Raw genomic sequence first — 25,864 nt, 5'->3', positions numbered from 1 at the left:
GGTTGAGACACAAGTGGAACCGCTGAAGCACTATCATTTCAACAAATCTTCTAATTTCCTGTTGTGCCATTTCAGACTGGTGCGCTGGTCTTAGAACTGAGGTTTCAAAGGGTAGAACAAATGTAATAGATGTAAGTGGATCTGCTGGCGTTACATCATCACATTCTGGCGCTGTCTTGGGATGATCAGATGTGATTGCGTTACACTCACTGTCCTTATCTGCTAAAGATTCTTTCAAAAAGAACATATCCATGTAACAATAGTTCAAATTTTTGCACAGAATTTGGAAGAATTTGTATCTTACTATTAGGAAGAGTAGGCCATTTAGAATTTTGACCTTCTGTCTTTCAATCAAATCTTTGTCTTTCAACAAATCTTTGCCATCAATGAGATTGCGGCCAGTTGATAACAATCACATCTACCTGCTTTTGCTGCACTATTTTAAAATACAATGGTCCAAAATGTCACATGAGTATCTGGGGTTGTCATTTGACCTAACTCTAATAGTCTTTTGAGGTTGGGTAGTACCCCTTATGAGGTAGCAATTCTTCACACACCACTCCTTCCTAGTCCAGCTTTAATGTTGGAGCTTCGGGATCTGGAATAGGCCAGATTGGGTAAGGATGGACATTAGTGAGCATACAATCTGGTTGTCTCATCACAGCCATTATTGAGACTAATCCTGCCTTTATTTCATTAGTTACATTTAAAATCATTGGATATCATGGTGGGATTTGATCATTTGTGCAAAGGTCTGGTTGCTAGTCAAGCAATTTAACAGAATACACTCATATCTCTTTATTTTCCTAATCAGCAAATTGGATTATCCATTCATATACTTTAAGCAGGAGAATCCAAATGTAGTTTAACTTGCCTGCAATCTGATTTCATTTTGAGAGAGATAGTTGAAAAACAGGAAAGCCATGATAAACCTGTGTTGAATTTTGTTTAGGGCTGGAGTACAGTGTACATCTCTTTTATTAAAAGTCGATGGAGGGGATGCCAGAATTTTAAGTGTGTATGCATAAGGAAAAGATAAATAGCATTGAGTTCTGGTGAGAAAAGGAGGCTGGGAAGGTGACATCATTAAGTTTTTTTTAAACATATTGAATAATTTTGATAGTGTGGATAGAGAGGACATGTCCATGTATGGGGAAGACTGGAGGCCATCATTGTACAATAATCACCAAGCTTCACCTAACCTGTTGTGTGAAAAAGTGTTTACTGTTTTCACTCCTGAAGTATGCTCGTCACTTAATATACATTAATCATCAAGGGATCCAATTAGTATTTGAAAGGAAGTTCCATCTTCAAATAATGAAGATGAGCAACCACTGCCACAGGGAGTGGTTGAGGTGAAGAGTTAGTGCTAGTGAGAGGAGGCTAGGCCAGTCAATGAGAGGGAAGGGAAAAGCAGGTCACACAGGTCACAAAGCAGATTTAGTCAGGAGGAGGCTCAAGTGGAACATCAGCACGACTTCTCTCAGTGTTGCAGTCTTGCAAGTGTTAGAAATGTTTTCATATTCTGATAAAAATAATGTGAATGATCTGGTAAATGTTACAGCTCAGCAACAATTCAGTTGAATACATCTTTAGCTTTTTGGGAAATAAATATGTGTTTACAATCATTGAAGATAACTTTATCTCTCAGTAAGGGAATGCCTTAAAGTTAGAACCCACTCTTCAGAAGTAAAATCAAAATATACTTTTTCTCACAACAGGTTAGGTGAACCTGAACCCTTCTCCTAGGTCAGTTCTTAAAACTGCAGTATTGTTCAGGTAAGGTTTCAATAGGTATACAAGGAAGATCTGCAAAATGAGTTATGTTACAGTTATGTTGGAGTCAGTCACTATCTATTTCACTGATAAGCCAGGTTCAAGAATACACCTCGTGTGATTTGGCAAAATTATGGCAATATGGCAAAAGTAAAAGAAAATTAAGATACAGAGAGGTTTCAAAATTAAATTTTTGACTTGCATGCTTAAATTATTAGTGATTATTTCTCTTTGTCTTTTAGGCAACACTGGAGAATAACCTTCCATCAGAAATAGTTAGCAAAATCAATCTTGTTGACTTGGCAGGGAGGTGAGTTCCTGGAAACTTTCATTTGACTGATGTGTTCATGTGCCAAAGCTGTACCTCAGATAGTAAATGTGTGAAAGTTACGAGAGAAAAAGGGAGATAGAAAAAGAGCAAGTAATTGCAGGAAGACAGACACAAAATGCTGGAATAACTCAGCAGGACAGGCAACATCTCTGGAGAGAAGGAATGGGCGATGATTTGGGTCGAAACCCTTCTTCAGATGCAAATTGTCACCCCACTCCTACTCTCCAGAGATGCTGCCAGTCCCATCGAGTTACTCCAGCATTTGGTGTCTATCTTTGGGGTAATCCTGCATCTGCAGTTCCTTCCTACTCGTCATTGCAGGAAGTGTGCATGTGATAGAGCCATTCAACCTATGTCTGTACCTCCAACTCTATACCTGCCAATGCCCTTAAGGTTGGGAAGGACGCAGATGAACATTGAAATATATATCCATATGGCCCTAAAGGTAACAGAAAAGCTTGCACGTTTTAACCAAATCTTGCAATCATTTGTGTGTAACAAAGAAACAAGATGTTTCACTCTCCGAACCATTAGCTAGTGATATACATGGAAATTTTGGAAAAATATTGGGTTTATGTTAGGATTAGGTTTAGGTTTATTATTGTCACGTGTGCCAAGGTACAGCTTTGTTTTGCATGCTATCCAAACAGATCAGATAATACAAGACATAATACAATCAAGACAAACTCAAGTAAAATGAATAAAGCAAAAGAGAAGATACAGAGTGCATATTAACGCAAAGGAACTTGAAACTCACAACCATTTTCACTTTGGCACCATTGCTGATGGCTAGGGCATGTACTCCACTGTGCTTCCTGAAGTTGATAACCATCTCCTTCATTGTGCTGAATTGAGGGAGAGGTTATTGTCCTGACACAATGTCACTCAGTTCCCTTTGTCTTTCCTGTACTCTGTGTCGTCCTTATTCATGATCCGGCCTACCACAGTGTGTCACATGCAAAACAATTATTTCTAGTCGCACTTCTGGTCGCCCTTGTCCAGACTGGTTCAATACATTTTTGTCTTTGATCACTCAATCGCTCCATGATAGTTTTACTTACAAACCATGTCCACTTGCCTTTAATAAAGGATAAAACACCTGTACAACACAGAGAGTAACTTAGAGAATGTTACCTTGATGGTTTTCTAATTTATTTTAGTATTAATAAAGTCCATTCAGTACAGCAATACATCTATGGTTTATCCTTATAAACTGGCAGTCATTCATTGGTCTAAAGTTCTAATGCCAAAAATGTTGTCATCATGAAAATCTTAATAACGTATGTAATTGTGCCCTCTACTGGCTTAGACACAATGTGGAAATGCACTGAGGAACTGTTCCGTATGTGCTATGAAAGAATCTCCTTACTTCTCCAATTTGATTTCTGTCTTGCAGTGAAAGAGCAGATCCAAATTACTCCAAAGACAGGATCACAGAAGGATCAAACATTAACAAGTCACTGGTTACTCTGGGAATAGTTATCTCCACTTTAGGTAAGATGATGCAGCAGACATTCAATGCTTCCCACTTTTTGAACTGTGATTTAAAAAAAAAAAATGTTTTTGCAAGGTGATAAGTACATTAAAGTTTTTTAACATTCATATATCTTTAAAATAAAGAAACAGGATATAATAGAAAAAATAATACAAACTTGCATGATTGCTATAGTGCCTTTCATAATTTCACATCTCAAAGCACCTCGGTCAATATTTACTTCAAAAATGAAGACATGTTCGCTCAGAATCCGAGGATGTAGGTGAGGCACTAAACGAGTATATTGCAACTGTATTTACCAAGCAGAAGCAGTGTGGGGTATACTATTATGCCCTATCAAGAAGGACTGGGTGGGGACTAATGGAAGGCATGAAGGAAGCTAAATCTCCAGAGCCTGTTGGATCTATCCCAGGTTATTGAGAGAGACATGAGAGGAGATTGCAGGGATCTTGACAAAGATCTGTGTATCCTCTCTAACCACAAGTGAGGTCCAGGAGGATTAGAGAATAGCCGGTGTTGTTCCTTTGTCTAAGAATGGAGGTAGAGATCATTCAGACCTCATAGCAGTGGTGGGGGAAGCTATTGAAGAGGATTCATTGAGGATACATCCCCACCCCCCCTCCCCCCTCTTTTAAAAGGCTTACCGTACACTGTGCTAGCCGTCTTAACCTTCCTGTTCATCGCGGTGTGTGTCTGTATCACCTTGGCTTTGCACCATGTGAATTTCAGACAGCATTCCCCCCGCTTTCCCTGGCCCCCGCCTTTGCGATGTGTTTGCGTGTGTGTGTGTGCGTGTGTGTGTGTGTGTGCGTGTGTGTTCCACTGACAGTCACCGTTCCAGTTCCCGGTTTTTCAGGCGAGTGCCGCGAACCTGACAGTCGCCGACAGTCTGCTGAAAAATCGCCTAAGTGGGACAGGCCCTTCAGTGTTAATTTCTGATAACTTTGTTTACCAATTCTTTTATTTGTCCTCCTGGAAGCCTACAATCCCTGCTTCTGTAGTAGGTTCACATAACACCCTAGCACCTCAAAATGCAGGAAGTGCAGAATTTACTGCAGTGGCTATGTTCTGTAATCTATTTTCAAATGCTTGCTGGAATACAATTTAGACCAGTACCGCAGAAAGCATTTCTTTGAATCATGCCATCATGCCATCATGCCTCTTACATCAACTGGAAGGAACCGGTGGAGCCAGTTCAACACTCACCCAAACTACAGCATCTCTGACAGTGCACTGCTCCTTTGCTGCATTGGAAAGGTCAGCCGATACCTTGTACTAGAGTTTATCTCTCCTGCAGGCAAACATTAAACTGTACAGAGTGCAATAACCAAACAGGAAAATAAGAAATTTGTGAGAGTCAAGCGTGTTTAATTGTCATATGTACCAAAAAGGAACAATGACATTCTTACTTGCAGCTGCATAACACAGTATTCATAGATAACACAATAAATGAAAGAAAGTTCAATAAATTAAAAAAAAATTAGAGTTTGAGTCATAAAATTATTTTGGAAGACAATTTTCAATATTGCGATTGATATTGAATAGCTGGTGAGAGAGCAGGGTTAAGATTGCACAGGTTTCTGATGTGAAAATCTAAGTTACTTTTTAAATTAGATATTTCTGCATGCAAGTTGTAATCATTCATAAGAGAAAGAATTGCTGTCGCCTCACTGCATATTTTCAACTGATAGGCCACTTTAACTAACCTTTTTAGGTTGTTTATTACACACAGTCAATCTTTACACAAGATTTATTTTAAAAAAGGGATTGATATATGAAGTGAGAGTTTGTTATTTGAACCTGTGGGGAAAATAATCTGCCAAAGTGCATGTGGAAGTGAACAGGGAGCTACATTGTCTATTTATCAGTGACACTGTTTGAAGAGTCAAGAGAGTCAAGAGTGTTTTATTGTCATTATGTACTGAAATTGAAACAATGTAATTTTTACTTGCAACAGCATTACAGGTCTATAGACACAGGCTCATAACATAATAAACAAAAGAAAGTTCAATAAATTAGAAAAAAAAATCAATATTAGTGCAAAACAAAAGTACAAAGTCCCTATGTAACCAGAATAGTAGCATATAGTTTAGACAAAGGTGCGGCGGCACGGGCACATCGCAACGCCCCGTGTCTCCCAAGAATTGGAGAAATAGCGACAATTCCCCTACCTTTCTCAAGGCTGCTCACATGACCAGAGGTGGGGGTCTGTGCATTTATGTAAATAAAGCATGGTGCACGGACACCACCATCATCGAGAGTCACTGCTCAGCTAACCTAGAGTTCCTCATGGTTAAATGCAGACCGTTCTATCTGCCCAGAGAGTTTACCTCCACTGTTGTGACTGCAGCCTTTATCCCTCCTGATGCTAATGCCAAGCTTGCAATGAAAGAGCTGCATACTGCCATTAGCAAACAACAGACTCACAACCCTGAGGCAGCCTTCATTGTTGCGGGTGACTTTAATCACTCCAACCTGAAGACTGTACTCCCCAAATTCCACCAACATGTCACCTTCCCCACTAGAGTAGACAAGACACTGGACAAAGTCTACACCAATATGGCTGAAGCTTACAAAGCCATCCCCCTCCCCCACCTTGGTCAGTCTGATCACCTCTCATTGTTCCTGCTCCCTAAGTACTCCCCGCTCATCAGACGGGTTAAACCCACTGTGAGGACAGTTAAAGTCTGGTCAGAGGAAGCGGACTCCACACTTCAGCAGTGTTTTGGAAACACTGACTGGAAGGCGTTTGCAGCCCAGGCCACCCTTGACTCCCACACGAACATTGATTCCTACACATCCTCTATTCTGGACTTTATAAACTCCACCATCAATAGTGTCACCTCCCTCAAACAGGTGACCATATTCCCGAATCAAAAGCCATGGATGAACAGCGAGGTCAGGCTACTGCTGAAAGCACGGGACACCGCTTTCAGGCCAGGCGATGCTCGAGCCTACAGTTCATCCAATGCTAACCTGAAGAGCGGCATCAAGAAGGCCAAGCACTGCCATAAGCTCAGGATTGAGGAGCACTTCAACAATAACTCCGACCCCCGACGCATGTGGCAAGGCATCCAGGCCATCACGGACTACAGACCCTCCAACACCACCCCCACATCCAGCAACGCCTCCTTCCTTGAGGAGCTTAACCACTTCTATGGCCGCTTCGACAGGGACAATCTAGAGACAGCCATCAAGGCTGTGCTCCCTGCCGATCACCAACCCCTCACACTCACCCCCTACGACATGTACGTGGCACTGACCAGGATTAATGCACGTAAGGCTGCTGGCCCTGACGGCATTCCCGGGTGCGTCCTCAGGGCCTGTGCTGCGCAGCTGACAGACGTCTGGACTGACATCTTCAACCTGTGAGGAGAGCAAGGGGTTGAGCACACAGCCTTGAGGTGTCTGTGTGCTGAAGGATGAAGTGTTGTTGCCAATTCATACCGATTGTGGTCTGATGATGATGAAGTCGAGGATCCAGTTGCAAAGGGATGAGCAGAGACCCAATTCCCTGAGATTGATAACAATTTTGGAGGGGATGATAATGTTGAACACTGAGCTGTAGTTGATGAACAACAGCCTGTCATTTGTGTTTTCATTGTCGAAGTGGCCCAGGGCAGAGCGGAGAGCCAGCGTGATCGCATCGCCCGTTTATCCATTGTGGTGGTAGGCAAATTGTAGTGGGTTCAGGTTCTCGCTAAGGTAGGAGTTGATACCAACTTCTCAAAGCATCAGTCATCAGGCTATTAAACACAACATCAAATAAGCTTTGAACACTAACAGTCTATTATTATTATTGCACTATATCTGATACAATACAATATTTATTGTCATTTGAAACCTCAGTGAGGCTCAAACGAAACTCTGTTTCTACAGCCATACAAACAAAAAACGATTCCTACTAAACACACAACCAAACACAAACATCCATCACAGTGAACCTCCTCCTCACTGTGATGGAAGGCAAAGTCTTTTCTCTCCCCTGCTCTCCATTTTTCTCCCGATGTTGAATCCCCAGGCGGGCGATGGTAAGTCCCACAGCCATTTTAGGCCGCGCCGGGCAATGTACGGCCCCGCTCCCGGTCTAAATGTCACAATGTTGGAGCCCCCGGCGGGTGTGGAATGTCCCGCGGCCATTAAAGCCGCGCCAGATGATGTACGGCCCCGCTCCAGGTCGTTCCAACGCCACGACACGGGCTGGAGAAGTTGCGTTACAGGAGCGGTCTCCACCCGGACCCGCGAGCTCCCGATGTCACGGTCCACCGGACCTGCGGCTGCAGCTGGAGCCTCCGAGCTCCAGGGTCGGGCCGCAGCAGCGAGCCACCACCGCTCCCCATGCTCCGAGGCCGGCCAGCCCCACGATGGTAAGTCCGCATCCTCCGCGACTGGAGCCCCCAGGTCGTCCCGGTTGGAGGCCGCTCCACGGTGCTAGGCCCCAACGACAACGGAGACCCGACAGGAAAAAGGTAAGAGATTTCACGTACAGGGAAGAGAGTTTAAAAATGTTTCCCCTTCCCTCCCCCCGTCCCCCGCATATACACAGTTAAAAAAACTATTTAAAAAAAAAAAAAAACTACATTTAACTAGACAAAAAAATAAAAAAAGACAGACAGGCTGTAGGGGCTGCTGCAACAGTGTCGCTCCGCCAACCGGAATTTATGTTTATTTATTTATTTATTGTGTATATATGGTCTATAGACACACCAAACTTCTATCTTCTGTTTTGCATTATGTTTCCATATTCTGTTGTGCTGCAACAAGTAAGAATTTCATTGTCTTATCTGGGACACATGACAATAAAACTCTGTTGACTCTTCATCACCACGGCCATTATTGCTACCGGGGGCTGTTGTCATTGAGGCTTATTACCTTATTCTTCTTGGGCACTGGTACTATCGGTGCCTTTTTAAAGCAGGGAGAAACCTCAGAACTCAGTAGAGAAAGGCTGAAGATGTCTCCAAAAACTCCAGCATTGGTCCCTGCAGGTTTTGAGAACATTACCGGGCACACCATCAGGTCCAGTTGCTTTCGGAGGTTTTATCCTCTTGAAGGATCTTCTGAGATTGCAATGCCTTCAGGGCTATGGGGCTCTGAGCAAATACATGAATGTTCTCCATTTCAAAGCATGCTTAAAATGCATTGAGCTAGTCAATCGATATGCGAGGGGTAACGAATGAAAATCCAACATTAATTAGTTGTAAGCTTGACTGATTGATGCCGGTATATTATCAAGAACATTATCATTCCTACAATCCTGGATGTTCTTCACTTGTGCAATGACACTGTATTAAACAACGTAACATAGAGCTTTTGGTATTTTCAGCATGCAGTAATGAAAATAAACATTGCTATTGAAAAGATATTTATTTTTGATAATCCTGCAGGAAAAAATAACTTTGTTATTGCAAGTCTGATACTCTCTAGCCCCCACTGACAGCTTTGTCTTTGTATTGCTGTTTTCTACAACACAAGGTTTCTTAGGAGCAACTCTCCCATTATAGCAGATATTCATTTCACCCATTCTCCACTGCACAATACAAATAATTTATATATGTGGACAAAATAAAAGGCGCAGTGTAAATGCATATCTTTTTCTATTTTCTTTCCTATCATTATTTTGAAGATAATGCCTTCAGAACATTTTGTACCACATTTTAAATATGTGAAAATTAATATTAATTTAAAAAATTGATCTGAGATCATATCACCTAATGACAGTTTATTAAATATACACTCTTTGATGGATTAATTTTAATGTTATGTTTTAAAGGTATCATTTCAAAATTAATCAACACATGATCTCATGTTCTACAACACAGTCTGAAAAGACCTTGAACTGGGTCATGCCACTTCCCTTTTGAAAAGGAAAATGTGACTACAACTGACCTGCAGCACCCAGTTATTGGAGTCTGCTTGTTTATAATCCTGTTGGGAGTCATTGGTGGAAAAGTGGTTTAATTGCTTCGTAACTCCGGTGCAGTCTGCATGCATTAACATCCATCCTCTGATGGAGAGGGCAGGAATGGGACATGGAACACCTGTTCTTTTTGTGCATGTTGCAACCTGCAGGACTTGAAATTCAATTTACAGTTTCCATTTGCTTGTGGAGAACTGGCCATGCTTTCTTCATGCTCATAGACGATACAACATTTCACAGATTGTACAATGTTATGAACTCACGACGCAGAAAAAGAAGCTTAATCTTATCTTAACCATTATTTTACCCGTTTTCTTTGTTCCATCGTCTTCCCCCACCTTCTGGTACCTTGACTAACTTTTTTCTCACATCTGATGAAGGCTACCTCAGATCTCAGTTACAAACTGTTTCTCTTTCCTCAGATGCCGCCTGACCTCCTGATTTTGCCAGCATTTCTATATATTTCAGATTTCCATTATTTGCAGGTTTTTGGTTTTCTTCCTCACTCAGAATCACCCACAAGAAATCCAGAAAATAGTATCAGGAATAGATCACTAAACCCCTCAAACTTGCCTTTTTTTCAATATGATCAAGGCTGACCTAAACTAGCTTCGACTCCTCTTGTGTCCTTCACTATTAATTAGCTGGTCGTTCTCACATTGTTGCTAGTGAGCAAATTGACTTGAGTTCCTGCTGTAACGTTGATGAATGCATATCAGTGGAGTTTCTTTTCCAAGTGACAATGTGATGTTCTGTGAAAGTGAAAAGTGATCCAGAACTTTTCTTGTGTTAAAGGTCACTGCATTCCAAAAGTCATGCATAATGTGAGGTTTAGAATGTGACATAATGTCTATTGAGCAAGTTAACACGACAGAATCCGATTGAAGCATATAGTGACTTGTGTTTTGTTTTCAATTGTGCAGCACAAAATTCCCAGATATCCAGCAGCTGTCAGAGTATAAATACTGTAATAAGTGAAGGAGATAGTGGAAGCCATTCCAGTGCATCTTCAGGAAACTGCAGACGCCAGTATTATGTTCCTTACCGTGACTCTGTCCTTACCTGGCTTCTCAAGGACAGCCTTGGAGGGAATTCTAAAACCATCATGATTGCAAGTAAGTAGCATAGCCTTTACTCAAGGCTGTTGATTTTTCCTTCACGTGATTAGAACGCTTAAATATGTACACACTTTTCAAAAAATTTGTCATTATAAAATCTTTTTATTTGAACAATGGTGAGGACTTGATGGATTTTTGTTTTTGAAACACTGTGCTTACTGTGGCGAACCAGCGGAGTTTCTGCCTTACAGCGCCAGCGACCTGGGTTTAATCCTGACTACGGGTGCTATCTGTACAGAGTTTGTACATTCTCACTGTGACTGCATAGGTTTTCTCTATACTGATCCCTCTGTCCAGGGCCGCCTCGGCTGTCAGTGAGGCCCTCGCAAATTGGAGGAATAGCACCTCATATTTTATTTTGGCAGCTTAATACCGAGTGATATGAAAGTTGATTTCTCTAATTTCAAGTACTCCTGCACCCCCCCCCCCCCCCCCCCCCCCACCCACCCTCCCTCACCCTAGTTGTCTTACCAGTTCCACTGTTCACATCTTTGTATACCTCTTGTTGTCACCATTTCCTCAGACATTATGGGCTCCACTCTTCCTGGGGTCATCTGTTGCTGGCCCTGATTTGTTCTGGCCTGTTCTCACCTCCAGTCTATCCCCCCCCCCTCTCCTTTCAGTCTGAAGAAGGGTTTTGAACATCACCTATTCTTTTTCTCCAGAGATGCTGCCTGACCCACTGAGTTACTACAGCATTTTGTGTCTATTTTCTCCGCGTGCTCTGTTTTCCTCCCACATTCCAAATGCGTGCAGATGAATTGACTTCTGTAAATTGTCCCTACTGTGTATAGAACTAGTGTATGGGTGATTGCTGAAGGGACTGTTCCACGCTGTATCTCTAAACTAAACCAAACTAAACTAAAACAGTTTCTGCTGTATCTCTTTATGACAGGTTATTTTGTCCATCGGGTCAATGCTTGCTCTTGGAACAATCCCATTTCCCAACATTTTTATTTGGCACTCTCCACGTTTCGGGTCAAGACCCTTCTCTCTCTAAGTGCATCCTAATGTTCAAAGTGACCTCTCTGTTCGTAGCACCTCTCCTGGCCTTTTAATAGTTCATGTCCATTTTTATCCAAACTACCCTTGGATTCAGAATGACATCATGTCAAATTATTTTTTTTACTGTTATGTTGCAGTCCTGTGGTTTTTCTTGATGAATATGCTCATTCTAACCTTTTTTTTAATTACAGCAATCTCACCTGCAAGCACCAGTTATACGGAAACCATCAGCACCTTAAGATATGCAGCACATGCCAAGAATATCCTCAATAAACCGCATGTGAATGAGGTGGGAAAGCAGCAGGCATCCAGAATGTGCTTTTAATATGATTTTATTTAAAGTGGTAACAGCTTGATGAGTCTGTGGGTTAATTGTTAATTTGTGAGGAGCTAAGCTTGGCAAAGCAGGAAGGAAACGACATGAGCTGCTGACATGATTTGAGTTAGAGAAAATGGTCAGGCACATTTCCATTCCATGATCACGCTTAGAGACGTGGAAATTAAAAGTAAGCAAACCAGCCATTCGAGCCCACCTTGCCACCCAACATGATCGAGGCTGATCATCCAAACTATCTGCTTTCTCCCTGGATTTCTTTAGCTATTAGTATATCTGTGACAACTACTTGAATGTGTTTAATGCTTTGGCCTCAACTGCTGTGGTAGAGCATTCCATGGGTTCCCCACCTTCTGTCAGAAGTTTCCCCTCACTTTAGTTTTAAGTGGCCTGATGGGATGTAAGATAGCCACAAAAAGCTGGAGTAACTCAGCGGGACAGGCAGCATCTCTGGAGAGAAGGAATGGGTGACGTTTCGGGTCGAGAACCTTCTTCAGACATGGGATGTAACCCTGGTTTTGGACTCCACCATCATCGGAAACACCCTTTCTGCATGTTCTGAACCGCCCTGTTAGAATTTTATAATTAGCCTTAATTAGCCTTTTATTCTTCTGGGCTATTGAGGGGCCGAGCTAATGTGAATGCCAGCGCAGAAGAATCAAGAAGTAGAGGGCATAGATTTAAGAGGGCATCGGTGAGAGGAGAAAGACAATAGGAACCTGGGGAGCAACTGTTTCTGAAGATAGACTCAAAAAACTGGAGTAACTCAGCCGGTCAGACAGCAACTCTGGAGTAAAGGAATAGTTGACGTTTCGGGTCGAGATCCTTCTTCACGCTGAGAGTGTGGGGAAAGGGAAACGAGAGATATACACGGTGATATAGAGAGATATAGAACAAATGAATGAAAGATATGCAAAAAAGTAATGATGATACAGGCCATTGTTAACTAACTTCTATGTACTAACTTCACGAAAATGAAAAAATGTTGTTAATTCTAAAGTTACTTAACCTTGTAATGACTTTGTTGTGACTGCTTTTTGTGGGAAAGCATTTGAATCTTTGGTTGCAACATGGAGGTACGCAGTTTCAGCTGATCTTCGAGATGGGTATCTGTCATTTGTGACCTTAAGGGTATCTTGATTTGGGTTAGGTATGAGAATGTAGATTCGCAGCAATAAGTGGTTGAAAAGCAAGAAAGCATTTTTCATGTATGTCAAAGTTAACATACATTCTAGAGTCGCTTTAGAACTAAATCATGAGCATAACAGGTGTTAAAATAGTCCTCACGACTTATTAATGTTTTAATTGTGGCCGTCAGTCGGGGAAGATTATTTTGTTGAATCTTCTTTTACTCTTTGGTATTTTAAATACGTTCATTTTAAGATTATAATAAAAATAAATTAAAGGCGAACAAAAACATATTAATAAAAATAAAAGGACATGTTCTACAAAATTTGGATTCATTCAAAAGGCCGCACTTAATGGCTTAGAAGGCCACATGCGGTCTTAAGGCCGCAGGTTCCCCACCCCTGGTTTAAAGGGATATCAGCCAAATGTAGGCAAACAGGACCAGCATTTTGGTCAGCATGGACAAGTTGGGATGAATGGCCTGTTTCGGTGCTGTATCACTCTGACCCTATGGACTTGGACCTCAAATTTCCTCAGTGCATCAATGCTGTTCAGGGTCTTGCCGATATTAGTACATTATCCCTAATCCCACGTTTTAATATTTGTTTGTGAGACCTTTTCAAAGTCCAAGTACACCACGTGCCGGATGTCCCCATACAGTCTTCTAATGACATCATCACATTCCAGTAAACCTGTCCGGCATAGTTTTCTGACATTGAACAATTCTGCCACAGTTTTCCAAATACTCTGCTGTTACACCTTTAATAGTAGACTCAGGCATGTTCCCCAGTAACAATGTCAGGCTGCTTGGTTTATTATTCCCCATTTACCATTTCCTTTTTTTTTTAAATAGTGGGGATACATTGGTTCCTGTCCAATCCATAGGAACGGATCCAGAATGCAGAAGTACTGTGCCCTGGAGATTTATTTATCAGCCTTCCACCACATCACTTTCCCCAACACCATTTCCCAACTGATGCTAATTTCTTTCAGTTCCTCCCTTTCACTAGATCCTGAGTTTCTCATCAACACTGGCAGGTTATACGTAATCTCCTTTGTGAAGACAGAACCAGTGTATGTGTTCCACATTCCCTCCATTTCTTTGTTCCTTATTATATTATAAATTTATATTATTAAAAAATTCCCAATTTCTGACTGTGAGGGACCAACATTTGTCTTTAGCAATCTTTTCCTCTCCACATATCTATATCATCTTTTGCAGTCCGTTTTTATGTTCACTATCCCACTCTATTTTCTTCTCTTAATTAATTCCTTGGCCCTCCTTTACGGAGCCATTTCTTCCATCATTGTGTGCATAATGACAAGTTAAAGCAGGGTAGGACTCGCGTAGGAAATGTCAGGGTCCTGGAGAGTGTTAAAACAAGTAGACCAACCAGAGATACAAGTACGTAGATGTCACAGGGTGGTAAAGAATGCATTTAACATGTTTGCTTCCATCAGCCAGGGCATCGAGTACAAGAGTTGGGACATCATGTTGCAAGTGTAGAAGATGTTGGTGAGATCACAATTGGAGTATTGCGTGCAGGTCTGGTCACTCGACTTTTGCAACATGTCATTAAGCTGGAAATAATGTAGAAAAGATTTGTATATTACTGGAACTGGAGGGCTTGAGTTATAAGAAGAGACTGGATAGGTTTTAGTGTAGGAGGCAAAGGGGTGACATTGTAAAAGTACAGTACATGAAATCATGAGGGGCATAGATAAGGTAAACAGTCTTTCTTTTTACCAGGGTGGGGAAGACTAAAACAAGAGTGTATAGATTTACGGTGAGAGGGGAAATATTTAAAGAGGAACGAAGGGACAAGTTATTCACAGAGAGGATGATGGATATGCGGAATGCCAGAGGAAATGATAAACGTAGGTACGATTACAATGGTTGAAAGACATTTGGACATTTATGTGGATGGAATGTGTTAGAGAGAGAAGGACCAAAAGCAGGTAACTGGGACTTACTCAGGTGGGCGACTTGGTCGACATGGGCAAATTGGGCCAAATGGTTTGTTTCCGTACTGTAGACCTATATGAATCTGATGTGTCAGAGAACATGGGGAGAAGGCAGAAGAATGGGGTTAGGAGGGAGAGATAGATCAGCCATGTTTGAATGGCAGAGTAGACTTGATGGGCTGAATGAGGAAAATCTGTCAATTTTAACTAATAATTATCTGATGTTTAAAGATCAAATAAAGTAAAAGCCTAGGAATTCTTCCTCTTCCTTAAGATATTCCTTAAAACGCATCACTTTGGCCAAGCTTTAATCTTTAACAGAATAAGAAGAACACCTTGACTCAATGATTTGTGGCAAACAAAATTTGACATTGACATTTAAGCAATTTAGTGAATTTCTGCTTTGATAGTGCCCCTCCTATTCATTGTAATGGCCACAAGCTCCGAGGTAGCTTCAATTAAGTTGTTATGATCAGCCCAAAATGTAATTGCTCGTCCACTGGCAGTTGTTTGTTCAGACGCCAAGACCAGCAGTCCAGGAATTCCCTTCTTGCATTTCACTCCTTGAATACATTCCTGCAAATCACTTTGACTAAAGTTTTGATAATCTGCGTTAATGTTGCCATACTTGGCTTTGTGTCAAATTTTGCTTTCTCATGCTCTTGTGAAGTGTCATCAGAGACTTTATATAGCATGGGTTTTGTAGAATAGAATATTTAATATCTTGGATGTCGGGTTGTAATAGCATTAATTAAATGGCATTCTGTGCGGCTGTTTATAAAGAGAAATGTTTCAAATAATGTCAAATCTATTGTGATCTTATCGAGGTGTATAAAATCATGGGTGGAAAAGATAGGATGGGCATATCATCTCATTCTTAGGGCAGGGAAATCAAAATCCAGAGGGCATAGATTTAAGGTGAGAGGGGAAAGACAATAGAGGGGCAACTTTATCATAAACTAAGAGTGGTGGGCATATAGAACAAGTGGCCAAAGGAATTAGTTAATGCAGGCATAATAACATTTAAAATGCATTTGGACAGGCACATGTTAAGGAAAGGTTGAGAGGAATATGGGCAAAATGAAGGAGGCACATGGGACTAGTTTAGATGGCACCATCACCTGCATGGACAAGTTGGGCCGAAGGTTGTGTTTCCATGCTGCATTGCTGGCTCTTTAAATTGACACATCTCAAATTTTATAAAAGAACAGAAAATTCTGAAAGCACTCAGTGGGTCAGGCAGCATCTGAAAAGAGTAGCTGGGTTAACACTCCTGGTTGAAGAGCCATCACTGATGCTGGCTCAACTTCTGAATTTTTCTAGCATTTTATTTTGTTTATCTTTCATATTTCTAGTATCCGCAGGTCTTTCTGATTCTCAATGTATCTCAAAATTGAATATACAGTGTGTGTAAAATGTCATTGCCCCAGATGTCATTTCAGCATCTTATAAAGGTTTGGACCTCTTTCAGGATGCTAATGTAAAGCTGATTCGTGAACTGCGGGAGGAAATCAACAGATTAAAAACGATGCTGATGAGTTTTGGTTTGGTAAGTTGTGCTTTCTCTGCTACAAAAATATCAAATAAAGTCTTTAAAACCATTTAAAAAATCAATGATTAAATAAACTAAGAATTATATTGGGAAATTATAAAATGCCCAATAAAATCATGAGAGGAACAGATCGGGTAGATGCAAAGAGTCTCTTGCCCAGAGTAGGTGAATCAAGGACCAGAGGACAAAGGTTTAAGGTGAAGGGGAAAAGATTTAATAGGAATCTGAAGTGTAACCTTTTCACACAAAGAGTGGTGGGTGTATGGAACAAGCTGCCAGAGGAGGTAGTTGAGGCAGGGAGTTAAGAAACAGTTAGACAGGTACATGGATAGGACAGGTTTGGAGGGATATGGACCAAACGCGGGCAGGTGGGACTTGTTTAGCAGGGACATGTTGGCTGGTGTGGGCAAGTTGGGCCGAAGGGCCTGTTTCCACACAGTATCACTCTATGACTATTATCTGGTCCTCATTTTTATTAAAATTTACAGAAGTGTAGTTATGAATTATTTGTTCATAAAATGAGAAATATTTGTACCGGAGTATGTGGATCTTTGGAATTTTCTATCCAAAACAGCTACAGTTGTTCAGTGGTTTGCAATGTTCAAGGCTCAGATAGATAATTCTTTGAGCTCGTACAGGAATTGAGGAATTCACGGATCATGTGGAGTTGAGGTTGAGAATCAGCTATGATCTTCCACAATGATGGAGCAGACTTGAGGTGCTCCTTGGTTTACTCTGTCCCCATGTTTTTAAGACATTAAACCCATTACAGGAAGGATGTGGAGGCTTTATCAAGGGTGAAGTGAAGGTTTACCAGATTGATGCTTCGATTGGGGCTATTAGCTATAAGTAGAGGTTGGACAGACAAATTGCTTTCTCTGGTTGTGGGGAAGTTATAAAATTATGAGAGCTTGAGATAGCATAGATTGTCAGAACCCTTTTCCCAGAATGGAACAAACATCAAATACTAGAGGGCATATCTTTAAGGTGATGTACGGGTCAACTGTTTTACAGAGGGGTCATGTGTGCCTGGAATCCATCGCTGGTGGTTGAGACAGATATGATAGTGGTATTTAAAAGACTTTTAGATAGGCCTAATGCAGGGAATAAAGAAGTATGGATTATATGCAGGCAGATAAGAATTGGTCTTGACATCATAATCGGCACAGACATTGTGGGCTGAAGAGCCTTTTCTTGTGCTAACCTGTTCTATGTTTTATATTAGACCATAGTCTGCTCTGCCGTTTGATCACTGATGGTCTATACACTGGCTCAAAGGGCCGAATGGCCTACTTCTGCACCTATTGTCTATATATCTCTATCAAACCCATTCTCCTGCCTTGTCCCTGTAACTTTTACTAGGTATGTTACAAAACCTACCTGAATCGTCATTAGGAATCTGCCCACAGCCATGTCGGCGATTTTGGCGCTGTTTGGAGGGGGCGGGTTTAAAACGCGATTTTTACTAGGCTGTACTAATCGCACATGTTCAGCCTAGTAAATCATTAACGAAAAATCGCTGCAAGACCCGGTCGCAAAAGGTATTATTAGTTTTATAGGCCTCGATAATATAGTTATAATAGTTTTAAAATTACTGTCTTATTCCGCAACCTCTCGCAGCCCCAGGGTTTTATAGAGCAAACAATTAAAGGTATGTACCTTATATTTACATTAAATGGGGCATATATATAAACCTGAATATCAAGTTATCTATAGCGAGTAGCTCATTTTGGGCTTTTTATATCCCGCAGTATTTTTCTCGGCATTTGAGGGCACTAATCCAGCGCTATGTAAACGTTCTAAACCAGCGCGTTCCACATGAACCCACTAGAAAGCCGATTTAAATGGGCATTTATTTACAGCAATTGCACACTAAATTCCTTCCATTTGGCCTATAAATTAATGTAAATTAGATATAAAAATCATGTTATATTGTGAATTATTTGTGAATAATCTTTGGACACTTAGGCTATTTAAAAATGTTAATCTTTCCTTGAGAAATGGGCGTTTGACTATCCAAGATCACAGCTTTTTTGTAATGTCCATTGAAAATCAATAGGGAACAAGATGCTAATTTCCGAGTATGAAAATGGTCATAACTTTTTTAATACTTGAGATATGACAGTGAATTTGGTGTCAAATTAAACTTATTGTTATGCTTTATCTGATGGGATAAATTGCAGACTTGATTTTTTAAATCTCAAAATTTTGTAACATTGCTACTTTTACTCCCTTCTGCCTTTAATAATCATAAAGTTCCAAAACCTTTGTGAACTTAGCAGCAGTGTAACTCGGCAAGTTTGGTCTTTTGAATGGGTTGATTCTTGTAAATGACCACCGGAGGGAAGGAAATGGCATTCAACGCACAGCTCTGTTTCTCAAGCATAGCAGGATCAACTAACCGCACTGTTGTCAATATCCGTCAACTCTGGGGTGCTTTCTAATCTTCCCCTCAGATGTTGAACTACACTGTATAAAAACCAGAATCATCGGTTAAAAAAAGGAAAAACTGGTATTTATTAAACAATATCACATCCTTTGAAGAGCTGCGGTCAGTGGGATTACAGGAAGTTTGGTTACGTTGTAGGCAAATGTGAGAATCAGCTGACCCGATAAATGACTAGTTAGTATCTTTTGGTGATGTTGTTCGATGATAATATTTTGATGCTACTTTATTGTTCCATCTACAGTGAAATTATTTGTTTTGCATACAACACAAAGTCACGAAAATATTCATTATAGTCATGATGGTCCCGTTTCGCTCTCGGCAGCCCCCCGCCTTCCCTGTTTTCCCCCCCCCCCCCCCCCCATGCCAGGACCCTCTTTGTTCTCGACACCGCATCCTCGACCGACGGTGGCACACATACAGCCTGTTCTCCGCCAACCGCCAGCACTCATTCCTCATTCTCGACCGCCCACCACCGGGCCCTCTCGTGGATAGCTCTCACCGGGAGTTTACTTCTGGCATTGGGATAACTACGGGCTTGGGGAAATACTTAGAGCAGTGGCTTAGCAGTATTCTTGCCAACTGGCACTCTCAGATGGCACCTCCATCAATCCAACACACCGCGAACTAACAGATTGAGTGCATGTGGTGGAGTAGGTCTAGTGAACTGGGCTGCCAAAGGGGAAGGGAGCATGGATTACTGCTGAGCTGAGTTCAATCTGAAGACTTCAAGACTCATTTGTGATAACTGTGATGGTTCTCAGTAGCTGTTGTATCAGCATCCAACCACTATAATCTTCATCGAACATGTAGTCAGCCTTCATTTTTGCACCAAAGAAAAATGAATTGCTTATGTTTGGCCTCATTGACGTGTTTTGCAGAGAAACTTGAGTCCTTTAAGTGATGAAAATGATGAGAAAGATGGAAACCTGACAGATCTGCTACTTCAAAATGAACTGAAGGTTGGTTATTATTTCCACGTTATAAAACATAGAACGATACAGCATAGGAACAGGCTCCTTCATCTACAAACTCTGCTGAACATAATGCAAAGTTAAACTAACCTCTTTCGCCTGCACATGATCTATGCCCATCCATTCCTTGCATACCCATGTGCCTATCTAAAAGCCCCCTAAATGTTTTCACCACACCCCTGCCCAGGCCGGCCTTAAGCCAATTTGACCGATTGCCCCCAATTGGGCCCCGCGCCTAATGGGGGCCCCGCACTAATGTTCCGTATTTCGTACGGAAATACGAATTCTCTTTGTTAAATAAAGATTTTTTTTTTAGTTCACCATCCGGATTTTTTTTTAAACGGACATGTATAACAACCGCTGCACGGCCATCAGACACAAACGATTTGTTAACTAGTACTGTTAGCACTTCTTAACTTCTTATCAATCTGCATCCATCCACATTCCTCAGTAAATGTTATTGTGTTTTGAATGAGTATTAATGACGCCATGCTCCTTTGAATAAAATTCATGCGGAGTCAATAATACTTGTTTACTGAGGAATTTACTGAGGAATGTAGAACGATGACACTTTGAGAATTTCTTTAAACTCACCATCATGAGTGAAGGCCCTGGACCGCGAGAACGGGCTTCTTCCTGGTGTGCAGGTTAGTCATTCACCTACCGACCCACGTTGTGTCTCTCTGTGTTTTGCTCTCTCTCTCCCTCCCTCTCTCTCTCGCGCTCTCTCTCCCGCTCCCCATCTCGTCTCTCTCTAGCTCTCTCACCCTGATGCCTCAGCGTTCCCGGAATCATTGACGTTTAGCGGTAGACAAAAATGCTGGAGAAACCCCGTGGGTGAGGCAGCCGCCTTGACCGCTGAGTTCCTCCAGCACTCTGTGTTTTTTGTTTGGCTCTGAAGTTGAAGGTGGTTCAGCGGGACGGGCAGCGGCTCTGGGGAGAGAGTTGCGTTTCTGGTCGAGACCCTTCTTCAGACAATCACAAGTACTCTCACAGACGAGAGTTCAATTCAGTCTGAAGAAGGGTCTTCTCTCCAGAGTCGCTGCGCTGCCTGTCCTGCTGAGTTACTCCAGCTTTATGTCTATCTTCAATTTCAGAGAAATACAATTTCTCACGGGGGGCTTATAACGTCTCAAAACCCCCCTGGGACCCTCTGAACACCTCTAAACCCCCTCTATTCCCCCCTATAACACTTCTGAACACTTCTAAACCCATCTGAAGCCGTCTAAACATCTCTAAACCGATTAAACCCCTCTAAACTAAGGGGCTACAAGGTGACTTGTATAGACTGGATCAGTGGGCAAATGCATGGCAGATGCAGTATAATGTGGATAAATGTGAGGTTACCCACTTGGGTGGCAAAAAACAGGAAAGTAGACTGTTATCTGAATGGTGGCCGATTAGGAAAAGGGGAGATGCAACGAGATCTGGGTGTCATGGTACACCAGTCATTGAAAGTGGGCACGCAGGTGCAGCAGGCCGTGAAGAAAGCGATTGGTATGTTAGCATTCATAGCAAAAGGATTTGAGTATAGGAGCAGGGAGGTTCTACTGCAGTTGTACACGGTCTTGGTGAGACCACACCTGGAGTATTGCGTACAGTTTTGGGCTCCTAATCTGAGGAAGGACATTCTTGCCATAGAGGGAGTACAGAGAAGGTTCACCAGACTGATTCCTGGGATGTCAGGACTTTCATATGAAGAAAGACTGGATAGACTTGGCTTGTACTCGCTAAAATTTAGAAGAGTGAGGGGGGATCTTATAGAAATGCACAAAATTCTTAAGGAGTTGGACAGGCTAGATGCAGGAAGATTGTTCCCGATGTTGGGGAAGTCCAGAACAAGGGGTCACAGTTTAAGGATAAAGGGGAATTCTTTTAGGACTGAGATGAGAAAAACATTTTTTACACAGAGAGTGGTGAATCTTTGGAATTCTCTGCCATAATGTAGTTGAGGCCAGTTCGTTGGCTATATTTAAGAGGGAGTTAGATGTGGCCCTTGTAAGGAATCGGGGTATGGAGAGAAGGCATGTACAGGATACTGAGTTGGATGATCAGCCATGATCATATTGAATGGCTGTGCAAGCTCAAAGGGCCGAATGGCCTACTCCTGCACATATTTTCTATGCTTCTATGACTGCGTCCAACTGCTGTCTGGTTCGTTGATCGGTTTGCTAGGTATGAACTGTTTTGGGAGAGAAAAATGCACACGGCAGACCAAACGTGTTAAACAGAAATTGGTCAGATATTGAGCTTTACACAGTAAGAAATCATGTGAAATAATCACTGAATTTAATTTTAAATGAATGTACCTGCATGTTATACTGTTTAGTTTGGAGATACAGCCAGATAGTCTACTGAGTTCGCACCGACCAGCGATTTTTGTTACAGATTTGACAATTTTATTTGGCGGCCAATCAATCGCTGTCTCTAAGGGGGTTGCATCCAATCGCCAACCAGCTTGCTTTAAAATTCCCGTCCAATCAACAAATAGCTCTCCTCCCGTCTAATCAGCCGCTGTTTCCAAGGGAATTGTGTCCAATCACATAATGCAGTTTAATGGTAATTAGCAGCTACGGTAAATGTTGGAAGCCAGCGGAGCTACTGACAGTCAAACGGGAGGGAGCAGGAGAGGTTCACACAGTGTATAATCCATAGCACCTAGTGTACAATTTCATAATATATACTAAATATATCATCAGTGCCCCGCTCCCTGCCATGGATGCCCTCCACCGAAAACAGTGTCTGAGACGGGCCGGGAAGATCATCAAAGACCCCTCCCACCCCAACCATGGACTGTTTGCCCTCCTCTCATCAGGGAGGCGGTACAGGAGCCTCAGGTCTCGTGCAAGTAGGATGAGGAACAGCTTCTTCAACAACACTATCACATTGCTGAACTCGGAGTCCCGCCGATAGATTTCTCCTGTCTCTCCGTCCACATTGTTTGTTTATTCTGTATTTTTATTTCTACATTGCACTATTACTACGGACTGACGCTAAACTGCATTTTGTTGTACCCATACTTGTATCTGTGCAATGACAATAAAGTTGAATTGAATTGAATTAAATAACTGGGCTGACACACCTTGGCTGGGAACCTGGGGCCCACCAAAATTGTTCCAAATTGGGCCCCGCACATCCCAAGGCCGGCCCTGCCCCTGCCAGTGCATTCTCGGCACACCCCTCTATCTGTGGAAAGAAACTAACCTTGCCACATCTCCTTTAAACTCCAGAAGGGTTTCGGCCCGAAACGTTGCCTATTTCCTTCGCTCCATAGATGCTGCTGCACCCGAAAGTTTCTAACCTTGCCACATCTCCTTTAAACTCCTCCCTGACCTTTTTACCTGTGCCCTCTAGAACCAGCAGAAAGGTTCTGATTATCTATGACAGTCATAGTTTTATATATTTCCATCAGGTCTGCCCTCAACTTCCGGAATTCCATAGAAAATAATCCAAGTCTGTTCAATTTATTCCTTGTAGATAATACATTCTAATCCAGGCCGCATTTTGGTAAATTCTTCTGCACCTTCTCCAAAGCCTACACATCCTTCCTGTAGTGGGATGACTGGAACTGTACACAAAGCTTCATATGCGGCCTAACCAAAGTCCTGTAAAGGTGTACCATCACTTCCTGACTTCTATACTCAATAGCCCGATCTGTGAAGGCAAGCTTACCATACGCCTTCTTTAGCATTTTATCCTCTTGTGTTGCCACTTTCAAGGAGCTGTGGAGCTGGAACCCAAGATCCCACTGTACATCAATGCTGTTATGGGCCTTGCCATTAACTGTATACCTTCCCCTTACATTTGATTTACCAAAGTGCAACACTTTGCCCTTGCTTGGATTAAACCACATTTGCCATTTCTCCGCCCATATTTGTAAGTTATCTATATCCCGTTGTCTCCTTTGACAGCCTTCCACGGTTCACCATGAAAACCAGGAATGCTGGACGTTTTCAGCAGATCGGGTAGTAGCAATGGGACTGGAAGCAAAATTAATCTTTTAGGTCAAATCTTTGATGTTGGGTTATTATTGTCGCATGTACCAAGATACAGGCAAGCTTTGCGTGCTATCCAGTCAAATCATACAATGTACGATACAATCAAATCAGACACAAGTACAACTGGTGGTGCAAAGAACAAAAATAACCTGTGTTATAGCATCACCATGTTGCTGCTGCAAAGAAAGTACAGAAAAAACAAAAACGAGCAGTGGAAAGCAATGGAACGGTTGGATTTTAAGTTGACAACAGTGAGAGAACAAAGAACGCAGAGGAAATGTCTGTGATGGGGTACACGTCAAAGTTGAAGGAAGGTCAGGTTTAGAGAGGGACAATGAATTAAAATGACATACTGGAAGCTCAGGGTTGCACTTGTGGACTGGGCACGAATGGAGTGGTCACCCAATCTGTATTCAGTTTCTGCAGTGTACAGGAAACCACGTTTTGAGCCTTGAATCAGACATACAAATTAATTACTGCTTCCTCTGCTTTGGATGGTTAGATAGTGGGAAGGGAAGATGCAGGTTTAACATCTCCAGCCGTTGCACGAGAATGTTTTCCATAACAAAAACAGAAAATGTTGAACTGTTCAGCTTGTTCACCCTCCTCAAATGTAACCATATAACAATTACAGCACGGAAACAGGCCATCTCGGCCCTTCTAATCCGTGCTGAACACTTACTCTCACCGAGTCCCATCTACCTGCACTCAGACCATAACTCTCCATTCCTTTTCCGTCTATATACCTATCCAATTTATTTTTAAATGATAAAATCGAACCTGCCTCCACCACTTCCACTGGAAGGTCATTCCACAATATTAGCTGTATTATTATATTATATTATTGTATTATTAGATATATTAGCTCATACCTCACAAAATGTTATCGCCTTGATTTATTTGTCACACTAAAATCTGACATGAGATATTACTGTCATTTCTCTTAGGTGGACCAGCTTACCAAAGATTGGACAGACAGATGGAAAGACACAAAAGCAATCATGGAGGAATATTACGTGGACATTAACAGAGGGAAAACAGGAGTAATTGTTGCCTCGCAGTTACCTCATTTAATAGCAGTGGATGAGGATATATTAAGTACAGGTGTTTCTCTTTATTATCTCAGGGTAAGCATTTTGGATTGATTAAATGTGTTCCACTTCCATTTTCAAAATGTATTTAGTCTCAGGATGACAATTTTCTTTACTAATTTAGACCTCTCAAGCTTAGGCCCGTGTAAAACACATATTGGGACATGCAGCAAAAAGCAAGTTTGCATGTGGCTCCTGAATATCCACAGGTTTGCATGCACCTCCACCGATCTTGTGTGTTGTATTTGGTGTTCCTAGATGTGGGCTCGTCTGCATTGGTGAGATCAAGTGCACACTGGGTGACCGCTTTGTTGAGCAACTGTGCCTCTGTTATCGTAATCCCATTTCCACACCCGATCTGTCTATCCTCAGCCTTCTCTACTGCCAGGGTGATGTCAAACACATTTTAGGGAACCGCATCTCATATTCCTCCGAGATAGTCTCCAACACCAGGGCATTAACACTGAATTCTCCAATCAGGTAACACGCACCCCTTCTGTCCCCTTTTTTCTCTTATACCAAGGCGATCTCACTCACACCCTATTTTCCACACACCCTTCCCCTATTTTCAACACAACCTTCCTCTATTTTCCCCATCACCCTCTTTCTTTCCCATCCCTTGCCAATCCATCTGTTCATTGTTCAGACATCCTCCCACTTTTCTCATCTGTCCTCTCTATCTCCCTTATTGGGTTCCATGCAATCCCTTGTCTATCAGATTCCTTCATCTG

At 41.9% G+C, this 25,864-nt stretch overlaps 1 protein-coding gene across 2 annotated transcripts in view; it reads left to right on the top strand.

Moving 5' to 3' along the window:
* stard9 (StAR-related lipid transfer (START) domain containing 9) overlaps positions 1–25,864 on the top strand; it is a 171,875-nt gene that overhangs the window by 85,173 nt on the left and 60,838 nt on the right. For both annotated transcript variants that reach the window (XM_055640899.1, XM_055640898.1), the window contains exons 10-16: positions 2,019–2,086; positions 3,504–3,601; positions 10,446–10,637; positions 11,837–11,934; positions 16,544–16,621; positions 19,952–20,032; positions 24,990–25,169. In XM_055640899.1, coding sequence (XP_055496874.1) covers positions 2,019–2,086; positions 3,504–3,601; positions 10,446–10,637; positions 11,837–11,934; positions 16,544–16,621; positions 19,952–20,032; positions 24,990–25,169 — 795 coding nt within the window. The remainder of the gene's footprint in view (positions 1–2,018; positions 2,087–3,503; positions 3,602–10,445; positions 10,638–11,836; positions 11,935–16,543; positions 16,622–19,951; positions 20,033–24,989; positions 25,170–25,864) is intronic.

Source organism: Leucoraja erinacea, chromosome 9 (assembly GCF_028641065.1).
Source record: "Leucoraja erinacea ecotype New England chromosome 9, Leri_hhj_1, whole genome shotgun sequence".
Lineage (NCBI taxonomy): Eukaryota > Metazoa > Chordata > Chondrichthyes > Rajiformes > Rajidae > Leucoraja > Leucoraja erinaceus.
This window is presented reverse-complemented; position numbering and strand designations above follow the sequence as displayed.